General features: G+C 40.5%; 3 protein-coding genes across 4 annotated transcripts in view; 2 read left to right on the plus strand and 1 right to left on the minus strand.

The window, feature by feature from the left end:
• The window catches only part of LOC142108562 (uncharacterized), a 365,380-nt gene that overhangs the window by 300,058 nt on the left and 38,692 nt on the right, over positions 1 to 26,630 (plus strand).
• LOC142108565 (uncharacterized) overlaps positions 1 to 26,630 on the minus strand; it is a 150,141-nt gene that overhangs the window by 113,366 nt on the left and 10,145 nt on the right. The window lies entirely within an intron of this gene.
• LOC142108590 (uncharacterized) lies at positions 6,999 to 13,736 on the plus strand. Of its 2 annotated transcripts, none has more exons than XM_075192373.1 (6): positions 6,999 to 7,153; positions 8,366 to 8,557; positions 8,637 to 8,736; positions 8,854 to 8,951; positions 9,123 to 9,234; positions 11,964 to 13,736. In XM_075192373.1, exons 1-6 carry the CDS (start codon positions 7,085 to 7,087, stop codon positions 12,611 to 12,613), a joined length of 1,221 nt encoding a protein of 406 aa, XP_075048474.1. In that variant the 5' UTR covers positions 6,999 to 7,084; the 3' UTR covers positions 12,614 to 13,736. The 2 variants fall into 2 exon arrangements, with proteins under 2 accessions (XP_075048474.1, XP_075048475.1); XM_075192374.1 differs by having other exon boundaries at positions 11,967 to 13,736.

The raw sequence follows: 26,630 nt of genomic DNA on the forward strand, positions 1-26,630 counted from the left end.
GGCTGCACATAAACATGGGGTAACTCTATGGGGGTAATTCCTGCTGTCTGATATATTATCATAGGAAGATATTACCTCCGACTTGTACAGGGCCTGGATGTAGCACTCCAGGTTCCAAGATGCCCCCTGTGCAGTGTAAGTTGTTGTCAGGGGCAGAGATATATCTGTAAGTGTCTGGGAGAATAAGGGAAAACGGCCATTTTACTATACTGATTAACTTGTTATTAATTAGATGTTGGTTATGCTATTTATGAGACATATCTTATATTTTCCTGAACAAATAAAGCACAGTATTTCTCCACCAACAGACATTCACTATCTGTACTACAAGAAAATGGCCACTGTTCATAAATGGGACAGATATAATTGAATACTATTCTCATTATGGTCTCTCTAAATAATTCATCTCTCAGCTTGTCCAGTATGTAGAATATAACAATGACATTCAGTGAAGTGTGTATCTAAAAGGAAAACTATCTATCAGCAGTCGTTGAGAACAGATGTTATACATGTTATTTTATTTATTTATTTAAAATATATTTTTATTAAATATTTTTTTCAGACAATAAGATGGGGAGTGTAGTGAAGGGGTACAGAAAGAACATGTCGAGGTATGTTGATGATACAAGAACATGTGCATCGTGTATGTGACAATATATTTTCAAAACATTTGTAAAATATCAACACAACGCCATCCATATCTACATATGTTATACCTATTATTTAATGTAAGTAAATGGATGTGTGGTGTAAAGTCAGGGGAGATGGATGGTAAGGACAGGGGGGTATTAGTATGGGGGGGATAAATGTAGAGTAAGAGAGACCAGCCCAGAACCAAGAAGTGTCTTAATATACAATGAGATCCTAGCTCAGTGTTGTACTTGGCCGCCCCGTACCCACCTCCCCTTCCCCCATATCCCCCATTCATTGTTGCACCCACCAGTGCTATGCAGAGGGGTCTCCGGTGACTGCGGCAATTGAAGGCTGGTCGGCTGCTGAACAGACCAGGGCTGAATAACATTATGAGAACAAAACTCTGGAATGTAGATTTCAAAATATTTAATATTACATTATTTATTGATAATTTATTAAAATACTTATCCTGATCACTGAGGGCTGGCAAAATAATTAAAAACCTAAAAATCGTGATGTGTAACACACAGTGAATTAGGGTGATTTCAAAAATTGCTGAAAAACTGCACTGGCCTTAATGCTATATATATGTGTATATATAAATACGAACGTATATTGGTGTAGAAAAAAGAAATTCTAAGTTGATCATTTACTGCAGTTAAAAAGTTATATGTTCATCTGGAATCAACCCAAATCTATAATTTCCATATAATGTGATTGTTCATTACATTATATATACAGTAAACAATGGAGAACCATTTATTGGTTGACAGGTTCAATATAACTGATCAGATCCTATTCACTCCTTCAGAGAACAGCTAATAGAATTTCATAATGTGGTTCTGACTCACTATGATACCTGGTTTTAATTATAACAAAGTATTCGATAGCTATGTCAGTGATGGAATATGATCTCTCATTACACCGTAAATGATATAAATTGAGTGTAAAAGATTACTATCTAACAGACAGCCTCTATAAAACTACTAGCAAAACGGACGCCAGCGTTCACCTTGTTGCTCGATCTATATCATTATTTTGCTGCTAGGAAATCCGATGAATATTTACAGACTTTAACATAGTTTTGCAATAACAATCTGCGCTGATCTCTTGTGTAAATCTGGGTACACACTACAGGGTTTTTGTCTAATAATCGGCTCAATCAGCCGACGTACGACTGCTCGTTCAAAAGTTGGGTCAGTGTGTGTATAGTGACACGATGGTCGAAAGTCTGCCCAAATGGACGATTGTCGCCTCATTTGGTTGGTCGTACCGTTCAATATTTTCCGATCAATCACCTAATGATCATGTAATGTGTATGCACTCATGCTGACGATCTCCATAGAGTTTACAGAGTCGGGCTCTTTTCAGCCAATGCTAGCGATGAATGTCCCGGTGAATAAATGTAGAGAGCGCTGTAGAAGGAATAATTAATTTGTTCGTTCTGAGACAAAATATTTTGTTTCAGAATCACAGACGCTAACGAGATTCGTTAAGACATGTGGATGGCTATAGCAAGGTGGTTTTAATCAGTGTGACAATGTGACAGTAGTGAATGAATGAATATTGTGCTGTCATTCTTTGAAGACTAGAGGACCAGATGAAGAGCACAGATCTGAAGGTAAATCATGAAGTGTGTATGGATGAATGGTCAGACTGATCGGACCTTCAGTCATAGGTATAATCGTTTGAGATAACCCGTCGGTCGGACGATTCGGCAGTGTGTACCCAGCTTTAGGTAGTAATTAATAGAGGACAGACTTCAATCTCCCGAGTAGGATTTTGGATAGTAATCTCCAGTCTATCTACCTCCCCGCCCTCATGATACACCCCCAGGAATAACATACATGCATGACACACACAGGAATAATATATATGCCTGACACATGCACACAGAAATTACAAATATGCATAAACACAGAGGAAGAACACACAGCAATAACATACATGCAGGACACACACAGGGATAACATACATACATGCATGCATGACACACAGGAATAATATACATACATGCAGTACACACACAGGGATTACATACATACATACATACATACATACATACATACATACATACAGGACACACACCTGTGTTCAATGTTATTCTCCTACAGGTCTGGTTTCCTCCTGTCTCATTGAGTTGCCCAGAGAGGGGTGTGACAAGGTCCGTGGGGCGGGCCCAGGAGTACACGCTCCTCCTACTAATGGGAGGAACCAATCAGGGAGAGGCTCTGTGACCTCTGCAGGGACATCCTACATCTGACTGTAACAGTTTAGTCCCCATCGTACAATAACCCGTATTACTGTCCTGTCCTCAGTGCTGAGCGGCGGCGGCCATCTTCCCGTAGTCTCCCGGACACACTATTGTCTGCATAATATACCTCTACCGCTGACACTGCCCAGGGGGGCGTGGCCACATCCTCCTCAGCCGCCATGTCAGAGCCTGGAGCGCCGCCCTCAGTCTGTACAACATCCGGGCCCTGTACAAGGCTGAGGTAATAATATGGTTCCCCCATGTTTATGTGCAGCCTCCCGGCCATCAGGGCCTCATACATGCAGCATCTCTTCCATTACCCACAGACCAGCCATGGACACATCAGGCCTCATCCACATAGTAATATCTGACTCATTAAAGGAGAGTTTATCAAATGAGCAATATAAACCTCTGTTAATGGGCAAACATTACTTATTGGTTATTTGCGCCACACATTGATCATTTATAGAACACTATTTGCTACAATGTTTCCATATAAATTTTGCATTTAAATAAAATAATTTAACATGGTCTCAGTATAAATAATAACTGTACATGTATGGGGGAAGCCGTTGTATTTTATCACGCTGCGTCGTTACTCTCCTAATCTGATTTTTGTAAAGCGCTACGGAATATGTTGGCGCTATATAAATAACTGATGATGATGATTTAATATGCAATACTTATAATGTAAATATTTGGATAACACATAAAGGGGTATTCCACCTTCAGGTAACTTTAATATATAGGCCTGTACCTGTGCTAAATGTTTATAATAAAACCCATCTGTTCACATTCGCCTGTCCTTCCTCCATCTAACCCTCCACACTTACTTTACCTCCCATACACTCTTCCTCCCTCCTTCCTGCTCACGTTCATCTTGTCCCCTCATCCAATCTTCCCTCTGTGTCTCCTGTCAGTCTCCCCCTCTCCCTTAGATTGTAAGCTCTCTTGATCAGGACCCTCTATCTTCATGTCATCTTCCTCCGGCCCCCCTTTTTTCTGCTTTCTCCCTTCTCCTCTATATCTCCACCTTACCCCATCCTGTTAGTGTCACCCACACTTGTGGGCTCAGCCTCCTCCCTTCCCTCCTTCCCACTCTATCTGTGCACTGGTAGTCACTTTTAATTCAATTTAATTTTACTTTTTGTACTGTTTTCACCTTATTTGCACTTTACTGCTAATTGTACCTTGTAATGCCTGTATGCTGTGTATTGTTTTCCCTTGTTCTATGTACGGCGAGACAGAATGATCTCTAAGCCGCCTACAACGTACTAAGACCAAGAGTCCTCCTGCAGTCACACAGACCCCATATGTTATCATTATACTATGTATTATACATTTATATCACAACCTTAAGGTCACTGTTCTGAGTCTCCCTCCGACACGTAGACAGTTTGATCTCTAAGACGTGACCCAGTAAGTCCGGTACTGTCCGCCACCCTAATCCCAGCAACGTATGCACCTTATTACTATAACTGCGGTGTATGTAGATTAGAATAAACACACTGAGCGCTTCTAACAGCTGAACGTTAGCTTCTGAACTCATCCACATAGTACAAAGAGTTGGTCACATGATATAAATACACTTCTTAGAACATACTTATGACTACAGTAAGATAGTCCACATATACTACACTTCTTAGACATAAAACTTTATTATGATGTCACAGGCCCCCGATATACTCAGAAATGTTATTTTAGGGTGAGTAAAAACACCTCTCTTTGAATTGCTTGTTATGAATTTCTTTACGTACATTTGATTTCAATAAGTTCCAAGGGAGATCTCAGGTTCTTGCTGAGGAACATCCTTGCTGGAGTTTGTTCCTTGTAGGAGCATGTTCAGCATTTCCATAAACAAACAAGACATTGACGATTTTGTGCTGTAAATTTGCCCATCGCCTACTTAGCAATCGTTTTCTCAAACGACGTACACTTAACCTTGTAGACTTCAGGCCACTTAGAATCTGCCTCCACCACAACCAGAAATATGGGATCCACGAATGGACTTGCAAAATCAATGTGAACTTTTTGTCATGGGATTAAGGACCATCTCCAGGGTGTAACTGAGCTGGTCGAGATGCGTTTTGAATCTTTTACATCCTTCAGTCTTTAGTTATTGATTCAAATAGACCATCAATTCCAAGACATCATACATAACCTCTAGCTAACACCTTCATTTTCACTGTGCCCAGATGGCCGTAATGTAATTTTTTTCAACATTCATGTATGAAGCTTGGTAGTCTCTTGCATAAGAACTGTATTGAATATCTCCATCTTGCAGGCTCCTAAAACAATGGAGCACTGTTTAGTAAAGTTTAATCCATACCTGTTGATGTATAAAACCTTCAAAGCCAGAACATTATGAGGGTGAGAAGCCTGTCAAACACTTAGCATGAGCGAGAAATTTGGGAATGCAGCTCAAACAAGGGTAAAAGAGGGCATTACTAAAAAGTGGACTTGGGAAGTAATGGGGAGTGTCTGGATGGGCGGGAACCCTTAGTATACATGGTCTCATCAAGGGCTGGCAAGATGATTTCTTGAACAAACTGAAGAGTTATTGTTGATATAAGGGTGCTTGGTGGGATGTGAATTATATAATACACTAAAGGGGCTCGAGGGTGTGACTTTGATTGTCTGGAAGTTACACAGACTATAGAGGTTTGGAAGGAAGCAATAGAAAAGTGAGGAGAACAAAGCCCATCTGGATTCTGAGGAAAGAGTCACTGAACTATAGGATAGGCAAAGCCCAAGAGTTGGTCCATCAGTGCTGAAGGACAGAAGATAAAATTAGACCTTTGTCCAATTATGAACTGGATAGCTGTGATTTAGGAAAGAAAAAGAACATGTATCTAGTGTTAATGAAATGATTCAGACAAGGCGTTCTGGATGAGATTGGGAGTACCCAAGTTGTGCACAATAAGTGGGGTTATACAAGTTTGAGAGACTTCTTATGAAGTTCTGTGAACCTCTTTTTGCAATTCAGGCTGTGGAGCCTTTTTCAGGTCTCATTGATGACGATCCTTGTAAAGGGGTGCTGGCCTGGGATTCAGGGCAGATCCCCAACTTGGAGAGGATGGTTTGCCCTTGGTGTACCGATTTAGCATACAGAAAATTGATGTCTTTTTGCACTTGAAGAGTTGGAAAGGGAAACACCATTTATATTTGTAGTTATGAACTCTTGGGATTTTGATGATCTCCTGCAGATTATATCTCTTATGGATTATTTAATGGACCAGATCTTGGAAAATTCTGTGTCCGGGAGTCCTTAAACAATAAACAAACCACAAGCACTAAAAAAGTGTATTACACCAACTTCCTGGTTGTTGCAGCTGTTTGACCAGTGTAGGCACCAACCCCACTTACACCAAAACAGCGCTATCAGTTGTATGAAAGGGGAAGGAAATACAACTCTTAGTTTAAGTTAAACTATGTTTTCTGTTTGTTCACACACAGTAATATTAATAGAACATTTTTGTACCGAATTATAAAAAAGTAGAATTTAAATAAACAAACTTAGCACCGGTTTTTTTGCCTCTAGGGCTCTTCCAACACCCTTGGCTGGTGCGTGTGGGATAATAAAACAGTTTTAAGATAAGTGTTATTTTGCTTGTCAACAACATGTCACAGCAGATCCTGTTATACATAAAATATTTGGGTATGCTGGCACTTATTGAGCTACAAGCGCCAACATGCCCATAGCTGCCAAAGCATGCCGCACTTGTAGAGCTTATCTTTTAACACACTAACAAGTTATCAGCACATATCTTGCACCAATGTCAAGATCCCACCAAAGACCCACAACTTTACTTGTTACACAAATTAAGTGAAAATCCCTTAGTGTTTTAGCCCTACACTTGCCCGTCCCTTCCCTCCCCCGTTCAAAATCTCTACGCATACAGGGCAGTAAGTGTAAGAAGTAAGAATCGCTCTACATAGGAGCTTACACTTATGCTTCTCTCGTGCACACGCAAAGTATGGAAATGCTTATTTTACACAAAAAATTGCACTTTCGTTTAACTCCCCACGAGTCCCTCAGTGTTTCATATTTCATTATGTGACATGTCTGCTCTGTGACGTTAATAATGATTATTATATTTATTCCTAGACCGTTGAGCTGTGAGGAACCAGAGAATCTTTTACTAGAAGTCAACTGAAGGTGAAACCCGATCTGTGTAAATCACTGATTCCCTGAGGATGGACAAGGACAGGAGTGAGAGGATATTAAATCTCACCCTGGAGATCATCTACCTGCTGACTGGAGAGGTGAGGGATTCTGGGAATGTCACAGTGACATCATTCTTACTGCTATAAATAAAACAGGGACATGACTGGAGGGGTGAGGGATTCTGGGAATGTCACAGTGACATCATTCTTACTGATATAAATAAAACAGGGACATGTCTGGAGAGGTGAGGGATTCTGGGAATGTCACAGTGACATCATTCTTACTGCTTTAAATAAAACAGGAACATAACTGGAGAGGTGAGGGATTCTGGGAATGTCACAGTGACATCATTCTTACTGCTATAAATAAAACAGGGACATGACTGGAGAGGTGAGAGGGATTCTGGGAATGTCACAGTGACATCATTCTTACTGCTATAAATAAAACAGGGACATGACTGGAGAGGTGAGGGATTCTGGGAATGTCACAGTGACATCATTCTTACTGCTATAAATAAAACAGGGACATGACTGGAGAGGTGAGGGATTCTGTGATAGAGGCTCCACCTCTTGTGTTTCTGGTTTCAGACCAAAGTCTGATAGAATAACTAGGACACATTCCTAAATTACTTTGTATATCAGGACTTTCCAGGTGAATATAGTCCACAATATTATTTGTTGGCTTTAGGTTTACAATTACAAATTAACAAGTATAAGAAAGGTTTTTGTTTTGATATTTTTGTTGTAACAGCAGCCAATTACGTTCCACTCTCAATAAGGCCCAAAGTGTTGTAGTGACAACAGGATGTGATTGTTTAAAGTTTATTCTTCCCATGAGCCTCTGCTCCCCAGGATGGTGTCCGTTCTCCCTTTGGTAATTTCCGCTCTGCCTCAGTCTTCTCATCTGCCAGATGTAACTGTGGAGCACGTAGACAAAAAAGTTTAACAAACCCTGCACTACCTGAAACCTATAGAGTCTATTAGAGGGTATACAGCACTTACCTCTCCTACCATCTTCCATAGGTCGGTCATACTGTCCTCTGTCTACTACAAGCCCCCACTTTATACTCATTGTGCTGTTTACAGCAGACAATACATTCGTGGGGCCGTCTGTAGGTAGAGGACTCAGATAGATGGGACCAACAAAGGTGTCTGTAGCTGCAGGAGATGGAAATGTTACGTACAGTTTACTTTCATGTATATAGGAAACAGTTACATTTATGATCAGGGTTGTGTTTCTAAAATCATTGTTAAATTAGCGTAAAAATCCAAATACTTTACCTTTTTATTGATGTCTCTCTCCATACACAGGATTACACAGTAGTGATAAAGAGATCTGGTGAGTGTGTGACACCCAGGAGCCGCCCCTGTGTGTCAGGAGGATTGAGCAGGACCCAGAGCCCCATCTCGGTGCCTGAACCTCACTCACTGATACGTGAGGAAAACAATGACCAGAAAATCCTGGAACTGACCAACAAGATCATTCAGCTGGTGACTGGAGAGGTGACTGCTGGGAATGGGACATTATACAGTAACACCAGGGGATGTGTCTGGATGATGACTGTGTCATTGTGTGTTTCAGGTTCCTGTAAGGTTTAAGGAGGAGTGGGAGAATTTAGAAGGACCCAAGGGTCTGTACGAGGATGTGAAGATGGAGAATCACTGGGTCCTCCCATCACTGGGTAAGAAGAGACTTTCATTTATTGTAAAAGGGAGAACAATTTTGAGGGCCACCTAGATACACATCATCTGGTAATCACATATAAACAATGTATTCAGTCACTGTGTGTTTTCTACAGATGGATCCAGTAACAGAAATACCCCAGAGAGATATCTCCGTCCTCATTATTTACAAGATTGTAAAGTGGAAAATCCCAGTATCCCACAGGAGAATCAGGTAGATGATATTTTACTGTCTCCCCAAATACTAAAATACCAAAGTTAATTTTCATTATTGACTTTTATGAAAAACTGTGTGGAACTTATACAATGATGTTCTTCTGTTTTGTCTCAATTTATTAAATCAGATATTATTAAATATGACGTTATTGTTTTATGGGCTCTTTAGGATGATGTTGTGACTGATATCAAAGTAGAAATAATTGAAGGAGAGGAAGAGACGTATTTGAGGGGTGATCAGCAGTGTAAGGAGGAGGAAATCCCTACAGATATCAGCACAGGTGAGTAATAAACACTTATTACAGAAGAGTCACATATTCTGCTTATTCAGTCACTAAAACAATCATTTATTCTACACCCTCCTCTGTCAGTACAAACTAATGAGGAAAACGTATCAGCCCAGAGATCTGACCAGTCTCCTCCTCACATCATATCATTGTGTGCTACCAGCCCAGAGATCTGACCAGTCTCCCCCTCACATCATATCATTGTGTGCTACCAGCCCAGAGATCTGACCAGTCTCCTCCTCACATCATATCACTGTGTGCTACCAGCCCAGAGATCTGACCAGTCTCCTCCTCACATCATATCATTGTGTGCTACCAGCCCAGAGATCTGACCAGTCTCCTCCTCACATCATATCACTGTGTGCTACCAGCCCAGAGATCTGACTAGTCTCCTCCTCACATCAAATCATTGTGTGCTACCAGCCCAGAGATCTGACCAGTCTCCTGCTCACATCATATCATTGTGTGCTACCAGCCCAGAATTCTGACCAGTCTCCTCCTCACATCATATCACTATGTGCTACCAGCCCAGAGATCTGACCAGTCTCCTCCTCACATCATATCACTATGTGCTACCAGCCCAGAGATCTGACCAGTCTCCTCCTCCCATCATATCATTGTGTGCTACCAGCCCAGAGATCTGACCAGTCTCCTCCTCACATCATATCACTGTGTGCTACCAGCCCAGAGATCTGACCAGTCTCCTCCTCACATCATATCACTGTGTGCTACCAGCCCAGAGATCTGACCAGTCTCCCCCTCACATCATATCATTGTGTGCTACCAGCCCAGAGATCTGACCAGTCTCCTCCTCACATCATATCATTGTGTGCTACCAGCCCAGAGATCTGACCAGTCTCCTCCTCACATCAAATCATTGTGTGCTACCAGCCCAGAGATCTGACCAGTCTCCTCCTCACATCATATCATTGTGTGCTACCAGCCCAGAGATCTGACCAGTCTCCTCCTCACATCATATCATTGTGTGCTACCAGCCCAGAGATCTGACCAGTCTCCTCCTCACATCAAATCATTGTGTGCTACCAGCCCAGAGATCTGACCAGTCTCCTCCTTACATCATATCATTGTGTGCTACCAGCCCAGAGATCTGACCAGTCTCCTCCTCACATCAAATCATTGTGTGCTACCAGCCCAGAGATCTGACCAGTCTCCTCCTCACATCATATCACTGTGTGCTACCAGCCCAGAGATCTGACCAGTCTCCTCCTCACATCATATCATTGTGTGCTACCAGCCCAGAGATCTGACCAGTCTCCTCCTCACATCATATCATTGTGTGCTACCAGCCCAGAGATCTGACCAGTCTCCTCCTCACATCATATCATTGTGTGCTACCAGCCCAGAGATCTGACCAGTCTCCTCCTCACATCATATCACTGTGTGCTACCAGCCCAGAGATCTGACCAGTCTCCTCCTCACATCATATAATTGTGTGCTACCAGCCCAGAGATCTGACCAGTCTCCTCCTCACATCATATCACTGTGTGCTACCAGCCCAGAGATCTGACCAGTCTCCTCCACACATCATATCACTGTGTGCTACCAGCCCAGAGATCTGACCAGTCTCCTCCTCACATCATATCACTATGTGCTACCAGCCCTGAGATCTGACCAGTCTCCTCCTCACATCATATCATTGTGTGCTACCAGCCCAGAGATCTGACCAGTCTCCTCCTCACATCATATCACTGTGTGCTACCAGCCCAGAGATCTGACCAGTCTCCTCCTCACATCATATCACTGTGTGCTACCAGCCCAGAGATCTGACCAGTCTTCTCCTCACACTGTCTGGTGTATCTCAGGGGACGTCAGTCTGACTCCATGAAATTACCCATGAGCCTCCTGTACACTACCTCCTGTGACATTATCCATAACCCTCTCTGTACTACCACATGTGACATTGCCCATTATTTTCCCTGTGTAATAACCCATGCATTTCATCCTCCAGTGTATAGTAACAATGTAAAACTAAACAAAATACCTGCTGATTCCTCTCCCTCTATGATCACACACCTCGTCACAAGGTACACGTCACACACACACACACACACACACACACACACACACTGTATAGCAGGACACCTGTCATTACACAATAGCTCCCCTCCAATCTACGTGCTTTGATGCTCTGTACTCTTCTTCTGCCGTTCAGACTGTGAACTTTCGTCTGACTGTCTGGATTGAACTTTACCAATGTTACATACTGGTGCTCATCAAGCCCAGCGAATTGGACTGAGTTTTACTGTTTAATTATGATCTGTGTGTGTTTCAGTGCAAGGAGATATCCGTTTACTGTTCTATTGTTTTTAATACATTGATTTTTGACCATTTGCAATTATATTGCTTTCATAGTTCTCACACACATTAATACAAGTTACAACCTATTTACCCACTTAGCACATTTACCTACTTCGCCTGGGAACGTTTGTGTATTGGCTAGGCAGTGTGTATGCTTGGGAAATGTTACTCGCCAAAGTCAGGACTTGTGCATTGCGGCCATGAAATCTGCATATCGGCCGCAGTGGCTGGGTCTATGGACTGTGCTCTTTAATGAATGTTGTATAATTGTTATGAAGTGTTTTGTAGTTTGCAAATCGAATTTAAACAGCTGTACATTTCAAATCACTCATAGTTTAAAAATCTTGGACATTATAATCTGCTTCTCCATGGAGTCAATTTCCATACATTTATTTTATTTCCAGCAGACGGATGCAAACGCAGGCATATCTCGGAGGGACAACTCATTTTATCTACAAATTTTGAAATCGAAGATAACATCGCACACGATTCTCCTGCAGAAAACTCCATTGACCTAAAAACACATCCGATACTTCACAGTGCAGATAAATCATCAGACCCTTCTAATAACGAGGAATGTTCCCCAGATAACATGGGTATTGTTACACATAATATAGGTCATACAGATGATAAAATCTCTCTGTGTTCTGACGGTGGGAAACGCTTTATAGTTAAAAGCAAAGAGCTCTCTCAAGACCTTCGGTACCTTATTGTTACAAAACATACTGATGGCATTGGTTACAGAAGGATCTCTAAACTGCTGAATGTTCCAGTGAGCACTGTTGGGGCCATAATCCGGAAGTGGAAACAACATCATTTCACCATAAACCGGCCACGATCAGGTGCACCTCGCAAGATTTCTGACAGAGGAGTGAAAAAAATTGTCAGAAGAGTTGTCCAAGAACCAAGGACCACTTGTGGAGAGCTTCAGAAAGACCTGGAATTAGCAGGTACAATTGTTTCTAAGAAAACAATAAGTAACGCACTCAACCGCCATGGCCTGTATGCACGCTCACCAGGCAAGACTCCTTTGGGGAAGAAAAAAACATGTTGAAGCTCGTTTAAAGTTTGCTGCACAACTTTTGGACAAGCCTGCGAAATAGTGGGAGAGTGTGGTCAGATGAGAGCAAATTTCAACTCTTTGGATGCCATAATACACACCGTGTTTGGAGGAGAAATGGCACCGCACATCACCCCAAAAACACCATACCAACAGTGAAGTTTGGAGATGGGAACATCATGGTGCGGGGCTGTTTATCTGCACACGGTACTGGTATACTGCATATATTTGAAGGATGAATGGAAAAATGTACAGAGACATTCTTGATAAAAATCTGCTGCCATCTACCAGGATGCTGAAGATGAAACGAGGGTGGACATCTCAGCAAGACAATGATCCCAAATACACAGCCAAGGACACTCTCAACTGGTTTCAGAGAAAGAAAGTAAAGCTGATAGAATGGCCCAGTCAATTACCTGACTTGAACCCAATTGAAAATCTATGGAAAGAACTAAAGATCAGAGTTCATAGAAGAAGCCCACGGAACCGTCAAGACTTGAAGACTATTTGCGTTGAAGAATGGAGCAAAATCAGACCTGAGCAATGTATGCGACTCATTTCTCCATACAGGAGGCGTCTTGAAGCTGTCATTACCAACAACTGCTTTTGTATAAAGTATTAAATAAATTTCAGGAAGCGTGTTCAATACTTTTTCCCTCTGTCACTTCACATTATTACACAAAACTTAATTTATGGACATCTATGGTTTGATTCCTTTGCAAGGGTTGTTGCTGACATTTGGTGTAAATTTCATTACAATAGCCCCATTAAATATATATTTACTGAGAAAAATGTTGTTGTGTTCAATACTTACTTCACCCGCTGTATATATCACAGTAATGTTCGATGATTATACCGTGTACTACAGCTGAGTAGTAGTAAATGCAGTATGGTTCAAACATGGACAGCTTAAAACACAGTCAAGACATTTTGTCGACTGTATCTTGAGAATTATGCCTCATGTTCTGTAGTTTGCACAGTGGAATAAGTTTTAAGTTCAGTGTGATTTTATTTTGTATCTGTACTTTTCAGTCTTTATATAGTAAGTAGATGTAATAATAGTACTCTGAATATATGAATATGTCATGTGGTCAGTACCCAAATCGGGTAATAAAGTCTAATTATCTACAAAGTTGACTACTTGTTTTTTTTTATATTATTTAAATCAGAGGAAAATAGGAAGGGTCATGTGATAAGGGAATATCCTGTATGAAGTATGGAGGGGAGTGTGGTTGTGTGAGGATGGGTGGTGGTGGGGGGGGGGGGGGGTTCTGTGCGCTTGGTGTTGGTTATCAATGTATAATCTATTATTTTACGGTTACCTACAGGGATCCGCTAATTACTTCCTGTATTGTGTTTTTTCCCTGAATCCCAAATTGTATGTATGCCAACTACCTACCCTTTACCATTAATAACTAGTCTTTCATTAACTTTAATAATCCTTTTCCTAATTGTAGTTGCTTATCGTTCCCATATTGAAATAATGGAATGCTTCATTCAGTAAATGTTTCAAGAGTAATATCTTTGAAGCTGTTTTCATGATACCGAGGAGGATACCGGGACCCAGTTGGAGGAGGATACCGTGACCCAGTTGGAGGAGGATACCGGGACCCAGTTGGAGGAGGATACCGGGATCCAGTTGGAGGAGGATACCGGGACCCAGTTGGAGGAGGATACCGGGACCCAGTTGGAGGAGGATACCGGGACCCAGTTGGAGGAGGATACCGGGACCCAGTTGCCTCTAACGGCAGATTTCTTGGCAAGACACCTTTAGTATATCACTGGACTGCTATGAAGTACTAGGAGGGTAGTAACTGGATATATATGATGTTCGGGAATAAAAGCCGACACAGATATGGAGTAAAACCGGTTGATTATAATTTACACACAGGTTCATAGAAACAGTCACGACTAATACACAGAGATCACAATAACATTGGAGTAATGTATACAAGATAGTTTCATCATATTCCCAGAGGGATCTTCTTTGTTCAATTCAGAACTCCATCAACCACAATATAGTTGGTAGTTGTACAAAACAGTCTGCAAACCTTAAGAAAGGTTCATACAATTTCTATTTGTATTCCAGACTGTATTTTGTCAGAAAACCAGCACAGCCATTAGCGAAGGGGATTGTCTCACATCCATAACCCTCCAGGTTGCCTATTTTCATATCACTGCTGAAATTCCTCATGTCTAGGGCCAGCAATTTCAGTTCACCTTTCTGCATTTCAGACTGGGGACATGTCTGAGAGCTTTTACCAAGATGCCAGTTACTTTAGTGGCATAATTAAGAAAGTATGGAGTCATGATATGGCCCTTTCACCACCACTTGTGGTGGGTAATTCACAGCACATTGTCACCTACAGTAGAGCCCAGGTGATGGCCTTTCTGCGGAGGTATGGCTGGATTATGTACAGTACAAAGTCATCTCATCCCATCAAAACAAATACGTTTCTGTGGGTTCAGATAAACACCATGCAGAGAAAAGTATCAAGATCCAGTCCCTAGCGCATCCACTACAGTCTTATCAAATATCCTCAACGGAGGGACTTCAATTGTTGGGAATTTTTTTCTCCATCAAAGATCACCCCCTGGGAATGTGGTGAGAAAACAGTTCACGTAAATGATTGCAGTGTTGAAGGCACTTCAGCACTTTCATCTCAGAATAATCTCGGGCAAGAAGACCATCAGGAAGTTACCAAAAGCAGAACCATAATGGTGGAAGTAGCAGAAATCATGACTTGGGCAGAGAGAAGTACCTCAGCACTTCATGTAGCAGGCAAGCAGAATATAGAAGCTGATAACCTCAGTAAAGATTCATCCAGGGGTGTGAGAAGTGTTTTTGACTACTAATAAGAAAATTTAGGCTTCCTCCAAGTGACATGGCAACAAGCAAAGATACCAAGGTACCTTATCTTGACATGTGGACAGATGGAATATATGCTCTGACAGTTCCATTGACATTTCGTCTGGGTTATGTCTTCCCTCCATTTCCACTCATCAGTCGCATACTCAAAAATGTGAAGACAGAAGTGATCGCGGTCCTTCCATTTTGACCACACCGTCCATGTTTTTTTGTAACCTGGGAGATGCTCAGGGAGCAACCATGTCGTCTGCCTCTTTTAACCAGATCTCCTGCACCAAGGTCCAGTGTTTCATCCAAATCCTGATTGGCTGGATTTAATGGCATGGAGCTTGAGCAGGATCTGCTCCGGGATAAGGGAGTCTTGGAGCAACTAATCAACACACATTTATAAGCGAGAACTCTCTCTATTACAGAATTTGGAAGACGTTTACCATATGGTGCGGCTCTAAATTCAACCCCACTGCAGCAATTATTTCACAGGTCCTTGCCTACCTTCAGGATGGTCCCACCAACATACATCTCACTTGTATTAAAATAAATCCCAAACTCGACACCTCCGTTCTGCTCAAGATCTGCGTCTCTCTTCCACGCTCATTGCCTGCTCCCGTTCCCGGTTACAGGACTATTTTCGGGCTGCACCCACTTCGTTGAATTCCCTTCCTCGCACAGTAAGACTTTCCTCCCGTCTTCAAGCGTTCTCTGAAAACTCACCTCTTTAGGCAAGCTTATCAAATTCCTCAACCACCCTCTTCACCTCTCTCCCTATTACCACCCTTTACACAGTTCACACAAGACAACAACCTTCTGATCCCCTGACCAACATTGCTGTGTGACTGGATCATAGAGCCCACTAAAGACTTGATACCTTTGCAGTCTGGCTGGACCAATATGCAATATGTAGCACTTACACTCATGTATCAAACTCCCATTGTCCTATAGATCATAAGCTTGAGAGCAGGGCCCTCTTACCTCTCTGTATGTATTACCCAGTATTGTCTTATTGCTGTGTTTTTTCCTAATTGTAACACACTATCTGAAGGTTACTCAGCAACAATAATTTAGTATCTGCCTCAGCAGACCACAGGATTCCATGTAACATGACTAGTGTCATGTATCAATCATTATCACAGCAACTATCAGTTATGACCTCAGACACTATATTCAGGATAGATTATATTAGCTTGTGCTTAACAGATCACACTATGTCTGCCTCTATGCCAGACTAATTATACATTGCTACAACTCAAAAAAAATACTGAAATATTACCAGGTGCACAAAACACGTGAAACAACCATTCTTACCTGCAGACCTCACCCCCCAAAAAACTTTTTAACCAAATATAAACAACATACGAAAAGAAAAAAGACAGAGCTATACGGGGTGTTCAAATAAGGATCAAAGTAGAAATAAATCTTTAAGTTCAGTCTCACTGTTAAGAAGTCAATTATCCTCCACATAAATTTTAATTGAAGATATAAATATTTCGTTTGGTAATTCAGTACACATACAGTTACCTAGGGAACAACCTCAGCGCTTGTAGTCGGCAGATAACTCTCGTTAAGAGAATGTTCTCTGGTTAGCCCTGCAGCTTAGACCACGGTTCATCGAGCCGTGTAATACAATAAAAAAAACACAGCAAAAATGTCCAGCGCTGGGAATAAACCTTCTGCCCATATACAATTACTCTCTATAAAATGCACGCTTGAGTAAAATGCACAAATTTATTGGAATATAAATTCCTACAGTAAATGACACAACTCCCAATTGGGGAGCTTAATATACAAAATGTAGACAACGGTCTATGGTAATTATATTTAGGCTGAACGTATCTGTATAATGCAGCCTTTAGGTGTCTCACAAATAGTGAAAAGGAAACTGGTATAAACAGCTGATGAAAACATTCTATGTCTCCTCTTTCATCTGATGAGACTGCTGTCTATCGTAAACCTTAAAAATGTGAATACATGCATGATTCAAAAAATATATATATATGGAGATCTCAATTCCTAAAAGATTCCTGTCTTAGAAATAAGAAAAAAATAAAAATAAAAAATATATAAAAAGATGTGTTTAGAATGGAATAAAAAACTTTGTGTGTATCCACAACGAACAAATGATCTTTAGTGGAATAAAATGAAAAAATCCAAGGATACAGGGTTAGACTTGTTCCATATCTATCCGGTAAGTGTACTTCACAATGTCCTCCTTTCTACACATATATGGAATCTCATAGTATTGGAGAAAATAAGTCAGTAATAAAGTGGTTCTTACCGCATCCTATAGCCCTCGTTTATAGGTGCAGGGAAGCGTGATTCCACCCGTGCAAAGTTGTTAAATCACCTGAATATCCGGTGATGTTTCTACTAGAAGGAGTGCAATATCCAATTCAAGCATACAGGAACTGATGTGATGTATTTTTGTTCTGCTTGAATACAATACCGATTAAATCGTCGGAGCATATATTTGTCAAAGTGTTATTTCTCTCCACACAGCGCTGTGTATAATGAAGAAACCTGAAGGGAAATCCTTCGCTTTCTGACGCGTTTCGTCCCGTTCCAAGCGGGACTTTTTCAAAGTAATGCTCCGATATTCTCAGCTCCTATTTAAGGAACATGGGGGTGTGGTTATCCCCATAATTTACATTTAAAGTGCACTCTTCTCTTTATCTTCCCTCCGCAGTCCGTTACCAGGACAGCTTTATGGAATACTTATTTATCAGTTAGTTAGTATGTTCCACAAATTCCAGGCGGTCAAATAGCTACTTATGAAGAATTGAAACATTTGTATCCACCCCTACAAAGCACTTTCAAGGAGCTGCAAGGAGTGGAATTTCAATCTGATGTTCTATAAATATTTATTTCTTCATTTGTTATTCTTATTTCATAATAGTGGAACTCATCATTTCTAAAGCAATGTTGTTTTATTCGTTCCTTCATATTATTACGTAATCCATATATGTAAAGAGAGTTCCTCATATCATAAAAAACACACAGGGGGCAAATTCCAATCTTCTCAGCTCCTACTTAGAGAGCATGATGGCATCACATAGAATTTATCATAATAAAACATGTCATATAAATTTCCATTTTTTCAAGTCCTGTCTCATTATGGGCAGGTATCATGATGTTATTTTATTCATTCCTTCATATTGTCACATTATCCATATATGTAAAGAGAGTTCCTCATATCATAAAAAACACACAAAGGGCAAATTCCAATCTTCTCAGTTCTTATTCAAAGAGCATAATTGCATCACATAGAATTTATCATAATAAAACATGTCATATAAATTCCCATTTTATGAAACAGTTCTCCCAATCCTGTTTCATTGTGTATAGGCCTCGTAATCATATTGATATATATCCTATCTCTATCAGTGCATACAAAGTGATAAACTAACCGCATAACAGCACAACATTCCGAGATAGTAAAGGGGAATTCGTACGAGTCCATATTCCTAATTCTAATCATATTCTCATTCTCAAAGATCCATAGACTCTAAAACCAAAAGGACATGGACTTAATATTCTCATATCACATATCGCCCATATCTTATTTTCATCCACTATATAATTCTCCCAATCTCTTTTATTTATATACCATATATGTTTTTTAAAAAATTCTTACTCGTAGATAAATCTCTCCAATCCTCAATTGGATTGTATTATATATACACTCCCAGATACTTTGCTGTAATAACCTGAAACAATGGATTTCTTATCCTCTAAAGTTGGACTACTTAACATTTCATATAAGACATATGTCTAAAAATGTCTAAAACCACTATTCCAGAAATATCCTCCCATGTGGACCACTGTTGTTAAATATTCTAGTCCATATCATAGAAATCTAATGCCTCATTCAGCCCATTTGGACAAAGAGTCCCCAATTTAAATATCCAAGATGATTCACATAGACAGATTTTCTTATATCGGTCTCCTCTTCTCACAGTAAGAGATACATGTTCAAGGCCAACAATCCTGATGTCACTCACCGGACTGTGAGTGCTTCTTCCCGGACATTTAGGAACCGTGGCCGTCCTCCATCCTGAGGGACTGCGCATGCGCAGCCCTTTCCATACCTCCAGTGTATGTTCCTTTAACTAATTGGCAGATCAGGCAACCTCCCTATATTAAGCACCTGTGGTCAACACCACGTTGCCTGATCTTGGAGTCTCATTCCCCATGAGTCTCTGAAGGTGTTCCTGTGTTTCCTCGTTTATTCAGCCCAGCTGATTCCTGTGGTTTCCAAACCACTTCTACCGCTGTGGTTTCCAAACCACTTCTACTACTGTGGTTCCCATACCACTTCTACCATCTACTGTGTTTCATCGTGACTGTTGAGCTGATTCCTATCCGCTGCCTCCGTGCACTACAGTCTTCTAAGCACTTCAACTCTACCATGCATCATTGGGACTGTTAGCTGATGCCTATCCGCTGCCTCCGTGCACTACAGTCTTTCATTCACATCCACTCACCTGTTCATGATTGTGACTGCCAGCTGATTCCTATCCGCTGCCTCCGTGCACTACAGACTTCAACCTGCAACTCGTCTGTGTTTCATCATCGTGACTGTTTGGCTGATTCCTATCCGCTGCCTCCGTGCACTACAGTCTTCAACCTGCAACTCGTCTGGGTTTCATCATCGTGACTGCTAGCTGATTCCTATCCGCTGCCTCCGTGCACTACAGTCTTCAACCTGCAACCCGTCTGTGTTTCATCGTGACTGTTTGGCTGATTCCTATCCGCTGCCTCTGTGCGCTTCAGTCTTCAGCCCTTGTCAACTCTCCCGTGTTTCCTTGAGTCTGCTGCCACTATTGCTACCCGCTACTCTCCGTGACCAACTGTTCCAGTTCAACTCTGCTCCGGTGTCCCATCGTTACTGCACCTACTGGTTGCTATTGGCTACCTCCGTGTTCCCGCAGAGACCCGCTGCTGTTACTTCTCAGCGCTACTCATCCATCTACTACTGATCCGCTCTCCACGCCTTCCTGTGTTCCCTGCTGGTCTACCTACCTGTGCGCTGCACTTGCTAGACCACCGCTTCACCCATCCAGGGACTTTGGATCCTGTCGGCCTCCTGCCCTTCAGGTATCTCTGCACTCCTGTCTGACTGCCTTCTCCTGAACCACGGTATGCATACTTCCCATTGACTGTGCTGTGTATTGCATACCTTGCTGGACTGTGTTGGTTCTCCTCTGGAGTGTACTATCCGCTGAGTCTATTGCCATCATTGACTGTGTTGGTTCTCCTCTGGAGTGTACTATCTGCTGATTCTATTGCCATCATTGACTGTGTTATCTCATGCTGGATTACTTCAAGAGACTTTCTACATTGGCAGTGTTGTTCAGTCATTTATACATTTATATTGTGCATATTACTGTGGATCAAAGTCAAGGTGCCCGTGTATATATTGTGTTGCAGTCTCTCCCCGTGCACCTCCTCACATATATATTCAGTGGTACAACTTGCTAGTGGCAGACCACTGACTCCTGTTTACAGTTTCACCCGTTCCAGTATCCTCTCACATAGCAGTGGTACAACTTGCTAACGCAGACCACTGACTCCCCGGATACCTCCACTTGGATTCCATTCCTTCACTCAGACAGCGGTACAACTTGCTATCCGCAGACCGCTGACTCTCATCACCTCCTCGTTTCTGTTGGACATTCCTCCTCACTATAGCAGTGGTACAACTTGCTACCGCAGACCACTGACTACCTTCACGTGTCCTTTGTCCATACAGTTCCTCGTGTATTACTACTTCCATATTGCCAGTGCTGCTAGTCATAGACTTTCCTGAGCATCTCATCATCTGCTATTTCCTGTTCCGTGATCACCCTGCTACCAGAGTACCATATTACCACCTATACTGCTCTGGTAAGCCTATCACCTGGTGATCCCTGGGTAAAGACTCCTAGTGCCCGTGACACCTGAGACATTCTGGATTTTTTCCGTGAACTTCAGAATAATGTCTTGAAACACTATGGGTGGAAAGACCATTCAAAATGTTCCGCCTATGCTCACGGAACCTTGCTTTTAAGGGTCTAATAGTACGACCCACATACTGAAACTTACAACTGCACTCTAGCATATATACAGTATAGGGAGTATCGCAATTAATAAATTGTTTAATCGGATATTCCGTTCCACATGAGTTAGATCTTACTTTGTTGACTTTATTCAAAATGTACCCGCATTTTACCGCATTTGTAACATCCCTTGGGTTTATCGGGAAGCCAAGTGTCACTTTTTTCTACTTGTTCTTGTTTCAGCATACTTGGAGCCAATATTCTTTTTAGATCTAAATTTTTCTTGAAGATCACTTTAGGCTTATCTTCTAAGAAATTCTTTAGTATATTATCCTCTTTCAAAATATTAAAATTTCTTTTAACAACATTATGGATCTGTTTGGATTTAGCATTATATACCGAAATAAAAGCTGGATTACTGTTGTCAAATTCTTTTCTCTTCTTTTTACAAACATATGTCGGTTTTAAAAGCTCGTCCCTATTAAGGGTAGAAGTACATTGAGCAGCTTCACTGAGTAAATTCTCAGGATATCCCCTTTTGCTGAAGTTATCCAGCATTATATTCGATTGGGTTAAGAAATCTTGATCTTCAGAACAATTCCTTCTAAGTCTGCCTAATTGTCCCCTAGGTATGTTGTTAATCCATGGGCGATGATGTCCACTTCCATAATGTAAGTAATTACATACATCAGTAGGCTTATTGTAGTTAGAAGTAACGACGCTGTTGTCACATGCTGTTACTGTGACATCTAGAAAATTAACTGTATTCTTGTCAAAAGTGTGAGTGAACTTCAAATTAAATGTATTATTCAAAAATTCTACAAAGTTCAATGCTGATTCTGCATCACCCTTCCAAACAAAAAACAAATCGTCAATATATCGGCCGTATAGGACCAGGCTCGCGCCGAACCGGCCGCCCCATATCAATTCTTCCTCTACCAGTCCCATATATAGGTTGGCAAAGCTCGGCGCGAACCTGGTCCCCATCGCCGTGCCTAAAATCTGTAAATAAAACCGATTTTCAAATAAAAAATAATTATGACTTAAAATAAATCTAATTGAATACAAAATAAATTCACGTTTGGCTATGGTTAGATCAATGTCACTTTCCAGCATTTTTCTCACAGCCTCTACTCCTCCTTCATGGGGTATATTCGTGTATAACGCTTGTACGTCAAGTGTCAAGAAGCCATAATTTGGCTTCCACTCTAGTTGGTTCACAATGTTTAAAAAATGAATAGTATCCTTGATATATGAAGATAAACCAGGAATAAGCTTCTGCAAATAATAATCTACAAAGGATGAAAGGTTTGACGTGAGTGAACCAATCCCCGATTTAATGGGGCGTCCTGGGGGGGAGATCAGGGACTTATGGAGTTTGGGAAGATGGTAGTAAATAGGAATTACTGGATGTTCCATATATAAGAATCGATATTCCTCCTTAGATATCACATTGTTACTCAATGCTGTGGTTAACAATGTCTTTAGTTCCATCTGAAAATTTAATGTAGGGTCTTTTTGTAGCGGTAGGTAGGAGAGTGGATCTCCTAATTGTCTAAGAGCTTCCTGAATATATTGATTCCGGTCCATAATAACCACTCCGCCCCCTTTGTCCGCAGATCTTATTACTATGGAGGTGTCTTTTTGTAATTCCTTAAGTGTCTGTTTCTCTTTCCAATGTAAATTAAAATGGCATCTCGGATAGCCTACTGGGGCATCCTCTTTCTGATTAAAATTCCTCCTCCTACTTTTATTTGTCCCATTACATATTGACATGAAGTCATGTAGGGTTTTGTTTTAAAAGATTGTGATTGCTGGACTCTTGTGACTTAGGGGATAAAAATTAGAACTACGTTTGAAAATAGAACTTGGGACTTCTTTCTGAGTACCATCCGAGCTGTTGTTGATATCAAAAATAGGCATATCCACTGTGCCTTCTATCCTATTTTCCTCCCATAATGTTTCTAAAATATCCAAACTATACTGATCGTTTGTATCAAGAATAATGGGAACTCCCTCCACTGCATTGATCTTTAATTTTTTTGTTGCAAAGTACCTCTTTCTGCAAAGAGTACGTACATATTTATTCAGTTTGGTAATTCAGTATCTTCCAACCGATAACCTGTATGTTTAAATCCTCATTATGTACATCAGCATGTCGTGGAAAAAAGAGAAAACAAATCATGGTGCAGTATTAATGAACCCAATAACTATGTGACAGATATATACAATATATATTGGAGGATGAAATTACCGTAGTGTTATGGAATTTATTCTCAACAAGAAATGGAAGAAAAAACGGAGGTATGTAAACTCCAGAACACACAGCTTTATTACCAGTACGGTTACTGGGTATCAAATAAAAACATGAAATCTTCAACAGCCCGAACTCGGGTATAGATGGATCCTTACTGCAACAAGATAGAGAAACAGCAGATCATTGAAACACTCTGATCCCCACTCGATGGACGTTTCAGGACGCTTCAGGACGCAGGCTTCTGTGTTCCAGTATGTGTGTGCGGTAAGTGACTACTAGTCCCGAAGTCTGCTCTCCACTACCAACGCGTTTCAATTAAAAAATCTTTATCAAGGTGTGGAGTGAAGTTCTCAAACGTGAATGTTTAAATACCCCTCAGCCAATCCCAGACATCAATCAGCGGAGATCAGGTGCAATCTATTACAAAGACTATTAAACATCAAAAACATATAAAAATCTATTATTTACATCTCTGTTGATAAAAACTAATCCTGTATGGAGAAACCTGAATGAGAACAATAAAAACATATAAACCACAGAGTGTATACACAGCGGTCTCAATAGATGGAAGCTGCAAACTCCTTAATATAAAAGATTCAATTACTCTGAACATATGGGGCAGGACTAATATACACGACAGGGTTTGAAATGAAAATGTATACAAGTAGCCATCGTCTATAATTCATACAATAAGAAAGATTTGAAAAAAGCACAACTGTATCTGATAAATTAGCCTACATCTAATAAAACGCTGTGTATATTATCAAGCAGCCGACCCTATACATATAATATCCATATTAGAAATTAAATATATTTTTTTAATTGACACTATGTCCCCGAGGGGGTTAAATAATGATTTTGAAATCAAATGGTTTTTGTAATGCATGTTTTAGATATATTTCAGTGCAATACATGTTGTAATATGGATATTATGTGTGTAGGATCGGCTGCTTGATAATAAACACAGCGTTTTATTAGATGTAGGCTAATTTATCAGATATAGTTGTGCTTTTTTCAAATCTTTCTTATTTTCCCTTGTATGAATTATAGACGATGGCTACTTGTATACATTTTCATTTCAAACCCTGTCGCATATATTAGTCCTGCCCTATATGTTCAGCAGAGGAATTGAATCTTTTATATTAAGGACTATCATGAGGTTGCAGTTTCCATCTATTGAGACCGTTGTGTATACACTCTGTGGTTTATGTTTTTATTGTTCTCATTTAAGTTTCTCCATACAGGATTAGTTTTTTATTAACAGAGATGTATGTAATAGATTTTTATGTGTTTTTGATGTTTAATAGTCTTCATAATAGATTGCACTACTGGTAGTAAAGCTGTGTGTTCTGGATTTTACATACCTCTGTTTTTTTTCCATTTCTTGTGGAGAATAAATTCCATAACACTATGGTAATTTCATCCTCAAATATATATTGGATATATCTGTCACATATGTATTGGGTTCATTAATACTGCACCATGATTTGTTTTTTTTTTGTTTTTTTTTTCCACGACATGCTGATGTACATAATGAGGATTTAAACATCCACATCATACAGGTTATCGGTTGGAAGATACTGAATTACCAAATTAAGTATTTATATCGTCAATGAAAATTTATGTGGAGGATAATTGACTTCTTTACAGTGAGTCTGAACTTAAAGATTTCTTCTATTTTGATCCTTATTTGAACACCCCGTATAGTGCTGTCTTTTTTCTTTTTGTATGTTCATATTTAATTATACATTGAGTTAAATGTGTCAGGTCAGACCGATTATAGAGTTAAATATATAAAGTACTATTTCCACCACTGTGTTATCTTTTACCAGGATGTCATTAATTACTTTGACAGCAACACACAATACAATGTCCAACAGTTAATCCTGTGATTATTATACTGTATTCTAACATCAGGGAGAGATGTATCTATTAAACAGTCTTCCTCTTAGCTATTTGATCCATTGATGAATCATTCTACTCCCGATCTCTCACTAATTTTGGGTGTGGATTTAGTACTGAGCTGTGAACTGGGGTAACACTGCTTTCAAGCGCTCAGTTGGGATTTTCATGTAGATTTTGACATCCGTGTTTAGCAGTGAAATGGAATGATAGTAGTAATCATAGTTAATTACTTTTTACCCTCTTTTGGGATAACAATTTCATAAGCCTCTAGTGCCTCTTTTAAGGAGTTCCCTTGACTTGTATACAGTAAGGTGCAACTTATCCAATGGTCATGTCCAGCATTACTGTAGCATATGTGGATGGGTGAAGCATGTTCCTAATCCGGTATAGAAGGCAGCATATTGTGTATGCACATAACCCTAAAATCAAACAAAAAACAAACGAGGAACAAGAGATTGACTACTGTCGGCCAACGGGTTTACACAGGGACGATGGTGTCCTGTTACGTCCATAGGAGAAACTACAAGATGGCTTAATTATTAACTCCCAATAACTCAGATAACTGTGAAGTTGGACAAGACAGTCTTGATACTCTACATTACAAAGGAAACTGCGTGGACTCAGGCTCCCAACTTGTAAACAGGGGACAGGGCAACTAAAACTGTACCAGTAAGGGTGGAAGGGTCGATAGACAGGGTTAGACAGCTCTGTTTATTCAGCTTTTTGACCATCAGGAGGGTCTTATCTGGAGATCTAGTAGACGATAGATACATACACACACACACACACTTGTTTTTATTGCATCGTTAGGACCCATGTCTGGGACATGGCGTATAGGGACACCCCTTTCCTAATGCACTGTTGACAGAACAATCCTAGGGGTATATGTAGGAGCGGTTTGTCACCAGAGTTACCACATGAGATTTGCACTATGACTTTGCATAAAGT

Source organism: Mixophyes fleayi, chromosome 12 (assembly GCF_038048845.1).
Source record: "Mixophyes fleayi isolate aMixFle1 chromosome 12, aMixFle1.hap1, whole genome shotgun sequence".
NCBI lineage: Eukaryota > Metazoa > Chordata > Amphibia > Anura > Limnodynastidae > Mixophyes > Mixophyes fleayi.

What these genes read in the sequence shown, in the direction of transcription:
- LOC142108590 (XM_075192373.1), top strand. Translation starts at nt 7,085, where the DNA reads ATGGACAAGGACAGGAGTGAGAGGATATTAAATCTCACCCTGGAGATC. An exon ending in TTCAGCTGGTGACTGGAGAG is followed by an intron (nt 8,558 to 8,636) that starts GTGACTGCTGGG and finishes TGTGTGTTTCAG; the next exon opens with GTTCCTGTAAGGTTTAAGGA. An exon ending in GTATCCCACAGGAGAATCAG is followed by an intron (nt 8,952 to 9,122) that starts GTAGATGATATT and finishes TGGGCTCTTTAG; the next exon opens with GATGATGTTGTGACTGATAT.